Below are 16,482 nucleotides of genomic sequence, written 5' to 3' on the forward strand. Positions count from 1 at the left end.
ACATGCAGTATATGATCTTTTCTGTGATGGCTTTTTGAGTTTTTGGTTTGCTGCAATGCTTGGTCATATGGAACAGGGATGGTGCCCATGATGGTCCCAGAAAAGATTAGAGTTAAAATGAGAGTTTTAAATCTATGTTAGATATATAAGCCTCTCAAATCAGTATGACTCCAGTGAAGAACTTGTTTTCTTTCTTCTAGAAAAAAAATCATTGTATCTGAGCTTCATGAGTCCTGATTTCTGGGATGTGTCCTTGGCAAGAGGGAATGGGGTACAAGTATGTGTGAGATGTGGGTAGGGGTGATGAGTGGTACGGGGCCTTTTTGAGATTCTTCCATAATGGCCTTCCTTTCCAGCCTCCAAAACGTGGCATAGGTACTAAATGGTGGTTTTGAGAGGTTGGAAGATGGGTTTGAGAGGTTGGATGGCCAGAAAGATACAGATCATCACTTGCCTCATCTCTCTCTCTCCCAAGGGCATCAAGAGGAAGAAAGGCAATAACGCTATCAGAGGATATGAGAATTCTAATTTGATTTTCTTTGAAGTCTGATTGTACATGTGTGAGATTTCTTTTGTGGGGTATTTCTTTCCTTTATTTCTCCTTTCTTTTAAGAAAGGAACAATGAAGAATAAGAAAGCATATTGTTTTTTTAATTATCCTTTTTATTTTGAGATAATTATAGAGCCCCATGCAGTTGTAAGGAATAATACAGAGAGTTCTTCTTGTCCCCTTTACCCAGGTTCCCCTCATGGGAACATCTTGTCCTTTTAAGAATTTGATGTAGATGGAATCATACACCTTGGAACTGACTTTTTTCCCTCAGCAAAATTCTCTCAAAATTCATCCAAGGCATTACATATTAAAAGTCTCTTCTTTTTTATTGTTGAATACCATTCCAAGATATAGATGTCTACCTTCTGTTTAACAATTCATTTAATAAATGGTTAGTTCCAGGCATAGCTATTACAAAAAAAAGCTGCTGTGAATACTCATGGACAGGTTTCCATTTGTCTGGGATTGATACCCAAGAGTGCAGTTGCTGGGTCTTACAGTGATCACATATTTAGTTTCGTGAGGAACTGCCAAACTGGTTTTCAGAGTGGACCTACCATTTTGCATTCCTACCAGCAATGTTTGAGCAACCCAGTTTCTCTGTATCATAACCAGCATATATGTTGTCATAATTTTTTTAAATTTTAGTTCTTTTGATAAGGGTGTAATGACCTGTTATTGTGGTTTCAATTTGTATTTCTTTGATGTCTAATGATGTTGACCATCCTTTCATTTGCCATCTGTGTATATTTATATTCTCTTAGATGAAATGTCTGTCCAATTCTTCTGCCTATTTTCTCATTGACTGGTTGATTTTTCTGTTCAGTTTTGAGAGATCTTTATACGTTCTAGAGAGGACTTCCTTTTTGGATACGTGGTGTGTAAATATTTCCTATCAGTCTGTAGGCTTGTCCTTTCATTCTTTCACAAAGCAAAAGTTTTAAATTTTGATGCGTCTAATTCATCTTTTTAATTTCTTTTACGGATTGTGCTTTTTCGTGTCCACTGTGAGGACTTTTTCTATTTCTAGGTCTTGAATATTTTTTCTCCTATTTTTTTCCCTAAAAATTTTAGCTGTACCTTTTACATTTAAATTTTACATTTAATTGTACCTTTTACATTTAAGTCTGTGATCTGCTTTGAGTTAGTTTTTATACACCATGTGAGATTGAGACACAGATTTTAGTTTTGGCCTCTGGATGGCCATCTCACCCAGCATCATTTGTTGAAAAGGCTCTCTTTTCTCTACTACATAACTTTTGAGCCTTTACAAAAAGATCACTTGGACATGCTTGTGGGTTCCCTAATCTTTTTTAACATCGAAGTGCCCATCCCGCCTTTTTTCTTCAGTCCACCTTGGTCAGAGCTCCACTTCATCACTCTTGAACTGTGATTCCCTGGGAAGGTTGTTTGCTTCCCCGGGGCTTCAGTCTTCTCAAGAATGGGCTCATTGTAGCTTCAGGCTCACAGCTTGCTGTTGGAATGGAACGAGATGCTTAGCACCAAGCCTGGCACAGAGTAAGCACTCATAAATTTTAGCTCCTATCCTCATTATCATTAAAAGGAAAAAGAAAGTATTTAGGTACTTTGTATGCATGTGTGTATGTGTGTGTGTGTCTTCATCTTTGTGGGCCAATAGGTCTGTGTGTGCTGGTGTCTTTTTATTTAAGAGTACCCATCTTAATGCAGGCTGGTGCAGCCACTCTGGAAAACAGCATGGAGGTTCCTCAAAACATTGAAAATAGAGTTGAAAATAGACCCTATGACCCAGCAATCACACTACTGGGTATTTACCCTAAAGATACAAATGTAGTGATCCGAAGGGGCACGTGCACCTGAATGTTTACAGCAGCAATGTCCACAATAGCAAACTATTCATTCAACAGATGAATGAATAAAGAAGATGTGGTATATACATACAATGGAATACTATGCAGCCATCAAAAGAAATGAAATCTTGCCATTTGCAACAACATGGATGGAACTAGAGGGTATTATTCTAAGTGAAATAAGTCTATCAGAGGAAGATAATTATCATATGATCTCTCTGATATGAGGAATTTGAGAGGCAGGGTGGGGGGTTGTTGGGGGTAGGGAAGGAAAAAATGAAACAAGATGAGATCAGGAGGGAGACAAACCATAAGAGACTCTTAATCTCACAAAACAAACTGAGGGTTGCTAGGGGTTTGGGGGTGTAGAGACGGGGCGGCTGGGTTATGGACATTAGGGAGGATATGGGCTATGTTGAGTGCTGTGAAATGTGTAAGACTAATGATACACAGACCTGTACCCCTGGGGCAAATAATACATTATATGTTAATAAAAACAATTTTAAAAAAAAGAGTACCCATCTTGTCCACTTGGAAATTCTGTGATGTCAGGAACATATTTCCTGAGCGATGGAATGAATAAATAACCAGTGAGCATGAAATGTTACTGAAAGATTGAAGGCTGTAAAGAGTCTGGGTTAGCAAATTCCCTGGGGATGATCACCAGGCACCAATTAGAACTTCAGAGATAAAGGACATACCTCAGATGTCAGAAAGAAAGATGCTGAGTGGTATGTGGTGACGTACCTAGTTTCTAAACAGATGTTTTTGTGTTTTTTTCTTTCTTTCCAGAATCGTCTACAGGCAAAGACTGTAAATAATAACTATACGGACCCTAACAACCTCATGTTTACAGTTATCATAATCTTGGGAATGGACAAGCAACCTACTGATTTTACCGTCTTACATAGTAATTCTGCCACCTCCGTTTCAAGTGTTACCTACAATGTTTCATCAAAGGTGGGCGACCGTTCCATCCTTGCAGGGCCCTTGTCAAAAGCCCTGGCCTAAGATTCTGACAGCCAGCTCTCCCTTGCTCTTTTCACTTTGGGCGGTTTCAGAGACAGCTGGCTTGCTGCAAAGTCTACCGTACCACAGGGCAGTTGCAGGAGAAACTACACGTGCTACTTATAGGTTCCTGAGCTTCGTTTGCATCCGAACACTGAAGAAGGCAGTGGGAGCTGGGACCCTGAGGCAAGGCAGTTCTTCTCTGGGCAGATTTAAAACTAGACCTGCTGATCCCAGATGTGATACAGTGAAAATATGATTCAGTACATTGGCCTAGTTCTGGAGAGTATTTACACGTTTGTCCTCTCATTTAAGTTAAAGACTCTCTGGGAGACACAATTGACACACTGCTTTTACACCATTACACTGAAGGAGAGTTGAATAAAACACGAGGGGTAATCCAATTCTGCTCTTACTGAATGAGTCCCTTTCAAGCTAATCTTTAACAAAAGGTTCCCGCTGTTAGTTGACTATTTCAAGTGCTGGGAAATTCACTATTTCTTAGGGCAGCCCCCTTCCATTTTGACAAGGCAGATAGCAAAAAATAAGAGCCTGGTTTCTGTACTAGGCAGAATGGGGTTCCAGCCCTGGTTCTGCTGTCTCCTAGCTGTGAGATCTTGGACAAAGCCTTAAACCTCTTTAACCCTCAGTTTTCTATTTTGTAAAAGATAGCCATATTAGTTGCAGCATAGGATTACCTTCTAGGATTGGTGGAGATAATGCATCTAAAGTGGTTATCACAGTGCTTGGCTCATATAAATGTTCCGTAAAGTTTAACTGTTGTTATCACTGCCATCATTATTACAGTGTGTAAGCACCACACCCGGGGCGCATTGAGTCTTACAGAGAGCCCTGCTTGTGATCTGTAATCCTTAACATGATGAAAGCCCTTCCCATTCAATATTCCACGTGACTCCATGAGGTGAGAAAGGTCAGCAATAAGCCAAGTTCATTTTCCTGACAGGGAGGTCAAAAGACCCAGAGGATAACAAGTAATATTCCAAATATCCCATGATAAAGTAGCATTAGATGAAGGGCTAGCTTCCCTTCCAGATCATCAGGGAAGGACATTGGCTCAACCTCCCCTTGTTTGTCATGCGGCCTCCTTTCTCCTTCCTCAGGTGGTGAAGATCAGTGATCTTAAGGGACTGGCACTTGGTCAGAATTTCTCCATCGAATGGAAACTTCCAGTCAGTGACCTGGAGAAATTCAACTGCTACCCTGAGGATCCTGCCGTCTCCGAGGAGAGTTGCAGGCAGCGGGGGTGCCTTTGGGAGGTAATGATCAGGAACACACTATCACAGTGAGCAGAAAGTTGGAAAAACTTCCCGTGGATAATTAGACACCTAGAAAACACTTCCAAACTGTTGATGGGTCGAAGAGCAATCACCCTGCAGAAAGAAAATGACATTATGTCAACTGAACAATTATTTTGCCAACTCCGGGTGAGAGGAGACCAGTGTTTTCCTCAGATATCCTGAGTCAGAAAACACTTATTGCCACTCTGGCTCTCTCTTTCCTCCAACCACAACATTTAAAACCCCACCTTTATTTTTAACACAGCAACAATACTTTGGGTATGCATTGTGTATTGAGTGTTTTAAGTGAGGGTTTTTTTTTTCTTTTCATCTATTAGAGAGTCCATGTAGAAGGTAAGGTAAGACTTTTTCTCTTCATTTGATATATAGAATGAAAGTCAGGGAGAAAGTGAGGGAGATTACCTCAAGGTCACAGTGGCAGCAATGAGGACACCAGGAGTGGAGCCCTGCCTGAGGATTCCAGTCTCCAGATCAGGCTTCCTGCTTACCCTTACCTGCCCACCCAGGAGAGGAGGCCAATGAGCATGTGTTTTTTAAATGGATGTATTCATTTGCTGGTACTGTCGTAACAAAGTGCCACAAACTAGGTGACTTAGAACAACAGAAATTTGTTATCTGAGCGTTCTGGGAGCTAGAAGTCTGAGATCAAGCTGTCAGCAGTGTTGGTTCCTTCTAAGGAAAGGGAGGGAGACTCTGTCCCATGCTTTTCTCCCAGGTTCTGGTGGTTCTCTGGCACTCTTTGGTCTTGCTTGGTTTATAAAAACATTGCCCCGATCTCTGCCTTCATCCTCACATGGGCATCTCACGGGGTGCAGGTCTGTCTCTGTGTCTAAATTTCCCCTTTTAATAAAGACATTGGTCATATCGCATTAGACCGATCCTCATGATCTCATTGAATCTGATCATCTGTAAAGACCCTTATTTCCAAATAAGGTCACTTTCACAGATACCAGGGTAAGACTTCACATCTTTGGGAGGAACATAATTAAAGCCATAATAATGGGCATGGTGTAAGAGACTTAGTTTGCGTGAACCAGCTTCTCCAGAAATCAAACCCTCGAAGTGTGATGTTAGAGGCTGATGGGGAATTTCTTCTCTTGTTCCAGAGCACAACTGTTCCTAACGTGCCCACCTGTTACTACGACACCATCCCTAGTTATGCCGTCAGTAACATTCGGTACCTACCTACGGGCATCACCACAAACCTTGCCCACCTGGGGGCCCCTGAATCAGCCCGAGCAGCCACTGCCTCTGGCTCTCTCTCTGCGACAATCAGCTTCCTCCAGCTGAGTGTGATCTACCACACAGAGTACATGCTGCAGTTCAAGGTAATCTCCAAGATGGTGCAGGTTTTTTTTTTTTTTAAGATTTTATTTATATATTTGACAGAGAGAGATCACAAGTAGGCAGAGAGGCAGGCAGAGAGAGAGAGAGGGGAGGAAGCAGGCTTCCTGCCAAGCAAAGAGCCCGATGCGGGACTCGATCCCAGGACCCTGGGATCATGACCTGAGCTGAAGGCAGAGGCTTTAACCCACTGAGCCGCCCGGTCACCCGGTAGTGCAGGTTTTGTTCCTCAACACAGAGTTCTTACAGCTCCATGTGGATGAAAGTCACTGACACACTGTTGGTCCAAATCCATCATTTAATGGACAAAGGCACGATGGCCCAGAGAGGTCCAGGCCCAGGATATGATCTTGGACCCACCGGGGTTGTGAACGTTCTGCACTGCCAAGCGCTCAGTCATAAGTGTCCTCAAAAGACCCCTCCTTAGCCCTGTGAAAAATGTGTCTGCTCCATGAGAAACTCACATGAGTGGCATAAACTCACTTCCAGTGTTAGAATTATTTCTCTAACAGTGGTTCTTAAACTTCAGAAAGCTCCAGAATCACCCACAATTCTTGTTAAATTAAAGCTCAGATGTTAAAGCTCAGACGGCTGGGCCTCAGCCCTGGAGTTCCCAGTCTGAGAGTCTGCACCTCTAACACGTCTCCACATGATTCTGATGCTGAGGTGGGTCAAGGGGCCACACTTTGAGACCCAAAGCTCTGCTCTGAGGGAAGTACAATGTGAACCACATATATTTCCTAATAGCCACACTCCTGAGGATGTATTTGAAAAAAAAATCAAATGCAATTCATTTTAATAAGATTTTATTTAACCAACTTGCTGAAATATTATCTCACCATGTAATCCAAATGCAGTTACTGAGCTATTTTAGAATCTATTTTTTTTAAAGATTTTATTTATTTATTTGATAGATAGAGAGAGAACACAAGCAGGAGAGGGAGAGGGAGAAGCAGACTTCCTGCAGAGCAGGGAGACGGATTCGGGGCTTGATCCCAGGACCTCAGGATCATGACCTGAGCCAATGGCAGACGTTTAACAACTGAGCCACCAAGGCACCCCTAGAATCTTTTAATCATACTAACTCTTCAAATTTTGGTGTATAGTTTACACTTATAACAAGTCTCAATTCAGATTAGCACGTTTCGAGCGTTTAACGGCCACAAGTGTCTGGTGGGTCCGCTGCTGGGTGAGTTAGAGACAGAGACTACAGCAGGTGGGGCTGCCTCTCAAGGTCATCTTTATGTTTACAACAAGGAGATCTCAGGGAATGATTTCCAAAGCCAACAGGGGTAAGTGGGCTCCTTTTGTTAGGGCTTGGGAGGAATATCAGAAGGGGGTTTTAACATAGTAATGAAGCTGAGGTAACTGTGCCTGCATTTTCTTTTTTTTTAAAGATTTTATTTTTTTTTTATTTATTTGACAGACAGAAATCCCAAGTAGGCAGAGAGGCAGGCACAGAGAGAGGAGGAAGCAGGCTCCCTGCTGAGCAGAGAGCCCCATGCGGGGCTCCATCCCAGGACCCTGGGATCATGACCTGAGCTAAAGGCAGAGGCTTTAACCCGCTGAGCCACCCAGGCGCCCCGTGCCTGCACTTTCTGATTCATCTACACAGACCTCTCCTCAAATGTTTCTTTTCCTGGTCCAGCAATCCCATAGTTAGTTTCTAGAAGATGAAGTTACAGGGGCGCCTGGGTGGCTCAGTGGGTTAAGGCCTCTGCCTTCGGCTCAGTCATGATCCCAGGGTCCTGGGATGGAGCCCAGCATCGGGATCTTTACTCAGCGGGGAGCCTGCTTCCTCCTCTCTCTCTGCCTGCCTCTCTGCCTACTTGGGATCTCTGTCAAATAAATAAATAAAATCTTTTTTAAAAAAAGATGAAGTTACAGTTAGGCAGAAACTTCTAGGAGTTTCCTGGGTTCAGGAGGTCAGTCTTGAATTCAGGGGGTCATGGGGTCTCACCCCATGTCACCTTGGACAACTCAGCTCTAAACATTGTTTTTCACAGTATGTTGGAGGAATCACTCTGGGGATCTTATGAAAATGAAGACTCAGATTCAGAAAATGAAGGGGAGGGTGGCCTGAGACTTGGCATTTCTGACGAGCCACCAGGATCTGAGAAACACAATTTTAAGAAGCAGGACTATGGACCAAACTTGTCTTAAGCATCTGAAAGCTCAAACAATAAGATCCAAGTACATATAAAAACTCAGTTCTCTAATTTCTGACATACACATACATGCCCAAACATAATCTTACATAATTATGTGCACATACATATTCGTGTGCTCATAAACACACACACACACACACATTCTATCTGTGAAATTCTGTATACTGAATTCATAAATTATTTAGAGGACGTGCCCTCCCTGCTTCTGAATAGGTGTTTCTGAGGTATTTTGGAGTTCGGGATCCATCTTGGGCATTGTAGGTAGCAAATCACATCCATTTGCTTTGGGATATTGGATGCCTCCCAATGTGATTCAAACTGGCCAGAAAACATGGGAACTGAATGATATGAACTGGCAAGAGAGATTTTAGGTCTAAGATTATACCATCAGAAGTTTCCTTCTCTCTTCTTGTTAGATCTTTGATTCCACGAACAAAAGGTATGAGGTCCCCGTGCCTCTGAACACCCCTCCCTCTCCAGTTGGCTCCCCTGAAGACCGTCTGTATGACGTCAAGATTCAAAACAATCCTTTTGGGATCCAGATTCGAAGAAAAAGCTCTGGCACTGTGATGTAAGCACTATTTATTTAGCTCTCATTAAAGTGGTTCTGGGTCTGATTATGGTAGTTCTAATTAATGCACATAAAATATTAATCTTAGAGACAATAAAAGTATGTGTATGTGTGTGTTAAACAGGGAGTAGATCTGTTGCTCCATTTTCTACTGGTCACTAACTCAACAAGAAAAATTAATCAAAGACTTAAAATAAGTGTTGCTCGATTTCAGAAAAAAGAAAAATGCATGTTCTACTCATTGTTCTTGTTAAGTAGAACAGAAAACCCTTTTTAGTAAGCATGACCAAGGATAGAAATCAGCTCTATGTAGCCTCATTACAAAATAACAGAAGACTCAGCAGAGAGGGAAAGTTTTCTAAGGAAAGAGAAACAGCTTCTTACAATCTGTGCTTTTATCAGCACTGTAGACTTAAAGTCTTTTCCCAATGTTAAACGTGAAAAGAGTTGTCATTTCTCATCCCTTGTCTTGCTGCTGAATAGAATGAAGTGAAGGATTTTGCCTGGATTTTGCCTGGGGCTGAAGTTCCCCTTCCAAGTAAAAACCATCACCTCTGTGTGCACATGTAGACAGCCTTTGTCTCTCTTTGACTGAGTGTCTAACTTCGGTCAGTTGCCTTCTTTGCTAAGAAGTCCTTTGACCAATCTAGAGAACTCATGCTAAGAGCTTCACCCTTTTCTTTTGGGAAACGTGATTAGACCTTGCTTATTGATTCATACATGTATTCAAACTGGTTCTTCAATGATCACTGGGATAAAGAGACGAGTGAGACATAGTCCTTGCCTTCAAGGAGCCCGTGACCCAGAAAAGGAGTTCTCAGCCTTGCAGACCACAGAATAAAAAGGCAAATGCAGAACATTGGCAGTGAGTCATGGCCTTTGTTACGAGCTATGTCGTTTCACAGTATTTGAACCTGCATCCAGCTGTGCATTCCTTTAGGAGGCTTCGGAAGCCACTAGAATTCCCAAACAGGCCCCCTGCTTACTCTGCCCAGGATCAGGGCAATGTGGAGGTATGCTTTTGTGTTACAGTTGGGATTCTCAGCTGCCTGGCTTCACCTTCAATGACATGTTCCTCTCCATTTCTACTCGCCTCCCCTCTCAGTACATCTATGGCTTCGGGGAGATGGACCACACAGCTTTCAGAAGAAATATGAGCTGGACCACGTGGGGAATGTTTGCTCGCGATGAGCCCCCGGCAGTAAGCACAAAAGAAAAAGACTATCGATCCGTTTCTCCCCGTATAAATTTATCTTAATCCATATGTACATGTAGAGTGCTGATTAATGAGCTTCACCTTGTGTTGATAAATTCTGTTCTCAGACGAAATAGGCCACAGGTTATGCTCCTTCTGTCCCTAACATACTTTTTTCCTGTGGGCTATGGATTTTACTTCATAAACTTTTCTTTAGTGTATTCTATGTGTCAGGTGCATGTCTCATTTAATAAAATGCTGTCTGTTCTCCAGAGGCTTATAGGCTAGTAAGAGAGAGAGAGAGATGCAGAATTAATGGTAATATATATATTATATATCCCTCCCCCTCGTATATTATATATATAATATGTATATTATATATATAATTATATTAATATAATCTGTGCTATGAGAGAATTATATAATAATAAATGAGGAGGGTATGGACGGGGAGGGCACCTGATTTTTTTATTTGGGGTGGAAAGAAAGGTTTCATAAAGAACATGACATTGTGGTGAATCTTCAGTATTAAAGAAGAGCTTGCTCTTTGGGTTATGATGTGGAAACAACTTTTTGGATATTTCTTTTTTTGATTACTGCCTACTGTCCCTCCCGACTCTCCCAGTACGGGAAGAATTCCTATGGCGTCCACCCCTACTACATGGTACTGGAGGAGGATGGCAGCGCCCATGGGGTGCTCCTGCTGAACAGCAATGCCATGGGTAAGACAGAGACACGTTCCCTGCATATAACCAGCTGTGACTACTTTCCTGGGATCTGGAATACCAGTAGAAATAGAGAAATTCAAGGGCAAGGGAAATGGGATAAAACTGACTTTTCCTTCCTTCCTTCCTTCCTTCCTTCCTTCCTTCCTTCCTTCCTTCCTTCCTTCCTTCCTTCTTCCTTCCTTCCAGATTTATGAAGAGCTTTAGGCCAGGTGTTAGCGGTAAAATTTTGACCGAATTGCATGACCTTTTACGGTGACAGTTTAACTTCTTTTCACAGAGCGATACAAGATGTTGAGATTAAGATTCTGTTTGGGGTACCTGCAAATTCACTTATTCCACAGCATAGGAGAAAACTTTCCAGGGAAGGAGAGCATGAAAGAAAGAGAGAAAGTAAAGAGTACATTTTAGGGCAGATTTCCTATCTAGGGGATGTATAGCTCCAAGGACTCCTTGTCTTCTATCTTTTTTTTTTTTTTTTTTTTAACAGATGTGTCATTCCAGCCCACTCCTGCCCTGACATACCGCACCACAGGAGGGATTTTGGACTTTTATATGGTTTTGGGGCCAACCCCTGAGCTTGTAACTCAACAATACACTGAGGTTAGAATTCACTCTATGCATTGATAAGCAATCAAATATTTATTGGTTATTACCATGTTCTTATCACTGAGATAGTTGATTTTTTGTTTCTATGTCCCTTGGGAATTCCTACTACATTATTGCTGTCTTTCCTGAAGTTAGGTTCTATTGTTACAGGTATAAAGGCATATAGATAACCCATGTGTCTCTTAATTATTTGCTAAGCATCCTAAGAGTATCTAATCAGTAACAACCCCTGAGTTCTTAGCCTTTCCAGAGTAGAATCTCTGGAATACAGGAGATTTTCTGTCATCCTGCATGTTGATGATCAGTCCATATTTATTTGACTTCCTTATCTTTCTTGAGCAAGGCCTCTTAGATCAGATAGTGCTCAGTAGAAGTGCTCAAGTTGCTTCAAGTATAAGTCTTTCCTTCCCTTTCCCCCAAAGTCTTCCTGGACCCATTTTTCTTTTTTCTTCTAGTTGATTGGTCGGCCAGCGATGACTCCATACTGGGCCTTGGGATTCCAGCTAAGTCGCTATGGATACCAGAATGATACTGAAATCTCCCAATTGTATGAGGCAATGATGGCGGCACAGATTCCCTATGTATGAATCCCCCACTCTGCCCATGGTTTAATTAGTTATGGGAATTTGTGCCTAATTACAGATTGAAAATGTCTTCAGGGAAATTATTGATGACTACTTCAGTATAGGAAAATGTAGTTATGGAGCTAGTCTTGTGTGGAATACAGTGATTTCCAAATTTATTTCATGCCACCCTTAAATCAAGGGTTCAAAATTGAAAGTTGCCTTAATTCTTCAGTGGTTGGCAGTGTGTTTGAGGGATATTGTTACTCATTCATTGCCTTTTGCCAAGAATGCCCTGCAGTAGGCATGGCTAGTCTTAAGTCATGACTTCGGGAACTTCTAAGTGAGACTCATGTCAAAAGGATGACAATTCTTAGAGAGGATGGATATAAAGTGACAGTATAAAAGAAAGCAGCTAAATTCAAGTCTTCTCTCTCTGAGAATCACACATACCCACATATGCATATCACACAACGACAACCTAGTCCCCTTCATAAGCCCCAAGAAGTGTAGGCCATTGCTGCCAGCAAGAGAAGTCCACAGAGAGCACACCCTTCCTCCTCTGTAATCATCAGTTGTTCATCCCTCATGCTCGTTCTCTGCTTTCAGTCCACCTCCTGAGAGTTTAGAGGACAACTAATGACTGGAAGATGAGAATAAAGTGAAGTGTTATGATGTTGTCATCAAAGATAATTTGAAACATTCACCCAGGCTTTAAGTATTTTATTTTTATGTACTACTCTACCATGTATGTATTAAATATAAAGCAGAAAAAGTAGGAAGATTAACAGATGAAAAAATCCAGAGATCTACTGCACCAAGATGATCAGTGTTTATAATATGTCAGTTTGTTCTTTTCCAAGCTTTGGCTTTTGCACAAGTTTCTGTTCCCCAATCAAGTTTTACCTAGAATCTTAAGGCAATATGGGTGATTATCCTCTTCAGGCCAAAAAGAGGTATCTCTTTTTTTCAAGTGGGTACTAACTACATTAGCATTCACTCACCAGCCCTAGATTGAGTGACTTTCACATGCAGAAGCCTGGGTTGGTAAAGTTTAGAGAAAAGGGAAGACAAAATTCTCATCTCAAGGACCATCCAGTTGAACAGAATGGCAGAAATACACACATTCTAGAAAGCTATACAATAATATAGTTCTAAATGTAATAAATCCAATCAGGTTTACTGGAGGGGGGGAAATAAATATATTTCTCAGGGAAGTCCTGCTTTCTACCCTTGAATATTCAACTAGCACTTGTTTTGATAGGCTCACCAAGTTTGAAATTTGAAGAGTGGAAAAGAATTTAATCAAGGGAGGAAAAGGAGAGAAAATTCCAGTTGGGGGAACAGATGGAAAAGGATGGGGACAGGTGATCTGTATGCAGGAATCAGAAAGCAATTTCAATCTTCAGAATTGAAAAGTCAGTGTGTGTGTGTGGGGGGGGGGGGTTGGGCAAATTAGGAGGGGCCTAATGGCTGGGGTCGGCAGAAGCATTTGTAGGCCCTGAGGGGGTACTGCCATAGGATCCCCAGCACCTTGCTTGCTCCTTCCTGTAGGACGTCCAGCACGTAGACATCGATTACATGGACCGGAAGCTGGACTTCACTCTCAGTTCCAGCTTCAAAAACCTCAGCTTCTTGATTGAGCAAATGAAGAATAATGGCATGAGATTCATTCTCATTCTGGTAGGTATTTAGAAGATTAGAGCCCATTTTCTGTTTCTGTGTTCATGGCTTTAAAATAGTACCATTGATCGCTTCTCGGCCTTTTGGCTAAGATCAAGTGTAAAATAGTACCATTGAGGGAAACTAGGTGAAGAGTACACAAGACTTCCCTGTACATTTTTTGAAACTTCCTGTGAAACTATAGTATTTTTTTTTAAGTTTTAAAAAGCAAATAAGCAAAGGAGGACAGAACACATGAAAAATGGCTTCCTAAAGGTGATACTTTGCAATATTTATTTTTCATAACCATCACTGGGGTGTAATTTTTTACTACAGTTCCCTTGGTTAAAGTCAGAACTGTGGACTGAAACACTGAATATAGCAGCAGCATCCAAAAGGCCTCATTGTTCTAGGCTGTGCCTCTGAGGGAATCGCTGTATCCTAGTCTCATATTTACCTTAGGGGGTTCAAAAGCCACTTCAGTTGTATCATTACTCAGCAATGGTGAGGCTCAGGGGATTTACTTCTTTTTTTTTTTTTTTTTTTTTTTTTTTAATTTTATTTATTTATTTGACAGAGAGAGAGAGAGAGATCACAAGTAGGAAGAGAGGCAGGCAGAGAGAGAGAGGAGGAAGCAGGCTCCCCACTAGCAGAGAGCCCGATGCGGGGCTCGATCCCAGGACCCTGGGACCATGACCTGAGCCGAAGGCAGAGGCTTTAACCCGCTGAGCCACCCAGGTGCCCCGGGATTTACTTCTTAATTAAACTCACAAACAACTGAGCTAAGATTCAGAACACCAATTTATGATTTTGCGTTGGAGGCTGTATTTTGATAAACACAGAAGTAGTTACCTGCAAATGGTCCTCCCTTCTAGCTTCTAAGAAATAGAACATTATTTCCTGACTTTTATTCATTCATTCATTCAAGTATTAATTAAATACTGGGTCTTTGAAAATCACTGTTCTAAAAAGTGTGTGTGTGTGTGTGTGTGTGTGTGTGTGTGTGTGTGTCTGTGTCTGTGTGTGTTTGTGTGTATGATCTAAATTAATGAATCAGACATTGTCCTTTTTCTTACAGGATTTTATTCAGTCAGAGACAGCCAATAAATCACCATTAAAGAATGACTATATTGTACAACTGGACTAACATTACACTGCCTGTTAACTAACTGGAATTTAAATAAAAACTTCAAAAAATGAGAAAAATTAACGATAATTTCAGATAGTGGTGATTTATATGACAGTTATGAAATAGGATGCTATTACAGGGTAACTGAGGCAGATATGGGGTGGGATAAACAGGGAAGCCACTTTGGACACAGAACAGAAGAAAGAAGCTTCATGTTCTTAAAGAGTATTGATATCATACTCTAGGAACACAATAAATTGACTTTCTTTGTGGGAGGTTAATGTCTTATTAACCTGGCTTATCTCCAGGAATGTTTTCCAACAGCATACTTTATTCCTCAAGAATTTTATAGACATAAAGCAAATTATCTATGGGTATTCTGTTTTTGTTTTTTTGTCTTGGAGCTATTTTTCTCATGCTTGCTGTTTTAAACACTTTCATTGCAGGACCCAGCTATTTCTGGCAACGAGACCATGTATCAGCCATTCATCAGAGGGAAGGATAACAATGTGTTCATCAAATGGCCCAACAGTAATGACATTGTCTGGGGAAAGGTGAGCCTTGGGAGAAGATGCCCATAATTAATCAGCACCAGAATGTCTTGATTAAAAGAGGCTGCAGTAAATCCTGGCAAAATATATTGGGTAATTAATAAATCATGAATGAGTAGAAATCTGCCTGATGCTGATTAATAAGACCAAGGTTACAGGTCTAAGTCTCTAAAGTATCAGTGAGCTTTGTTTTATTGTCTGGAGATATTCTGATGCTCTACCCTTTATGTATTCCAGCTGGTCATGTAACAAACCTAAAGAATTCCTTTGGGAATGGCTCTGAAGTCTGTGTCTGTTGAAGTCTGTATCTGATGAACTCTCAGTCTTCATCTGTTTGTTTTATAGCAACAGGATTGTAGGTGCACTTCCTGATTCCAGATGACAGAAGCTCCTACGCAGGATTCAGACTCTGCTCTGTAACTGTGCTACGCTTCTTGTCTTAGGTGCATGCTCTGCTTACTGTGCCTTTGGATGTTGCCTTCTCAGCTTACCCAGATAATATCTGCACTTCAAGACCAACTCAAATGTACTCTCATAGAAGCATTCAGTGACCAGTTTAGCTCTACTCATTTCTCCCTTTTTCTATATTAGCATCTTCAGAGAGGATAGCATGTCACTTAGCAAACACATTTATCTGTGAACTCTTAAAAAATAAGGACTAGAAATGCCTGGGTGACTCAGTGGGTTGAGAGTTCAACTCTTGGTTTTGGCTCAGGTCATGATCTTAGGGTCCTGGGGTCAAGCTCTGCGTCAGGCTCCCTGCTCAATGAGGAGTCTGTTTGAGGATTCCTTCTCCCTCTGCCTCTCTTCCTGCTCATGCTCTCTCTTTCCCTCTCTCTCTGTCTCTCTCTTAAATAAATATATCTTAAAAAAAAAAGAAAACAAGGACTATTTCTTACTTAAATCTCAGTAGATACAGATTATAGTACAGTGCCTATCATATAGTATCAGTAAGCATTTGCTGAATGGATTAATTAATCAATGTATTTAGTTAATGCCCTTCTAGTTAATTAATCAATGTATATAGTTAATGCCCTTCTAGTTATAGGTGAGACTGGTTGAAACTCTGGATTTTTTTTAATGCTATGTATATTTGGAGTCTCCAGTAAGTGTTAATGCTACTTAAGAATATTAAGGCTAATTTTATAGGTTGTGAATGAAATCAATCTTAGTTCTTTAGAGTCATGTTTTAAATTTTTTACTTTTGGAGAGAATTTTGTTATATGTCTATGATAGACAGCAGAATAGTCATT

General features: G+C 41.1%; 1 protein-coding gene across 1 annotated transcript in view; it reads left to right on the plus strand.

Annotated features, from left to right (window-relative positions):
- LOC308352505 (putative maltase-glucoamylase 2) overlaps window positions 1-16,482 on the plus strand; it is a gene marked incomplete at both ends in the record, with an annotated part of 84,742 nt that overhangs the window by 39,529 nt on the left and 28,731 nt on the right. The window contains 10 exons of the mRNA XM_080818750.1: window positions 3,175-3,342; window positions 4,512-4,667; window positions 5,816-6,037; window positions 8,641-8,795; window positions 9,828-9,996; window positions 10,616-10,712; window positions 11,206-11,318; window positions 11,780-11,905; window positions 13,442-13,570; window positions 15,125-15,232. Of these exons, the coding sequence (XP_080674876.1) occupies window positions 3,175-3,342; window positions 4,512-4,667; window positions 5,816-6,037; window positions 8,641-8,795; window positions 9,828-9,996; window positions 10,616-10,712; window positions 11,206-11,318; window positions 11,780-11,905; window positions 13,442-13,570; window positions 15,125-15,232 (1,443 nt within the window). The remainder of the gene's footprint in view (window positions 1-3,174; window positions 3,343-4,511; window positions 4,668-5,815; window positions 6,038-8,640; window positions 8,796-9,827; window positions 9,997-10,615; window positions 10,713-11,205; window positions 11,319-11,779; window positions 11,906-13,441; window positions 13,571-15,124; window positions 15,233-16,482) is intronic.

The sequence above is a fragment of the Martes martes genome, assembly GCF_963455335.1.
Source record: "Martes martes genome assembly, chromosome: 11".
NCBI classification, from domain to species: Eukaryota; Metazoa; Chordata; class Mammalia; order Carnivora; family Mustelidae; genus Martes; species Martes martes.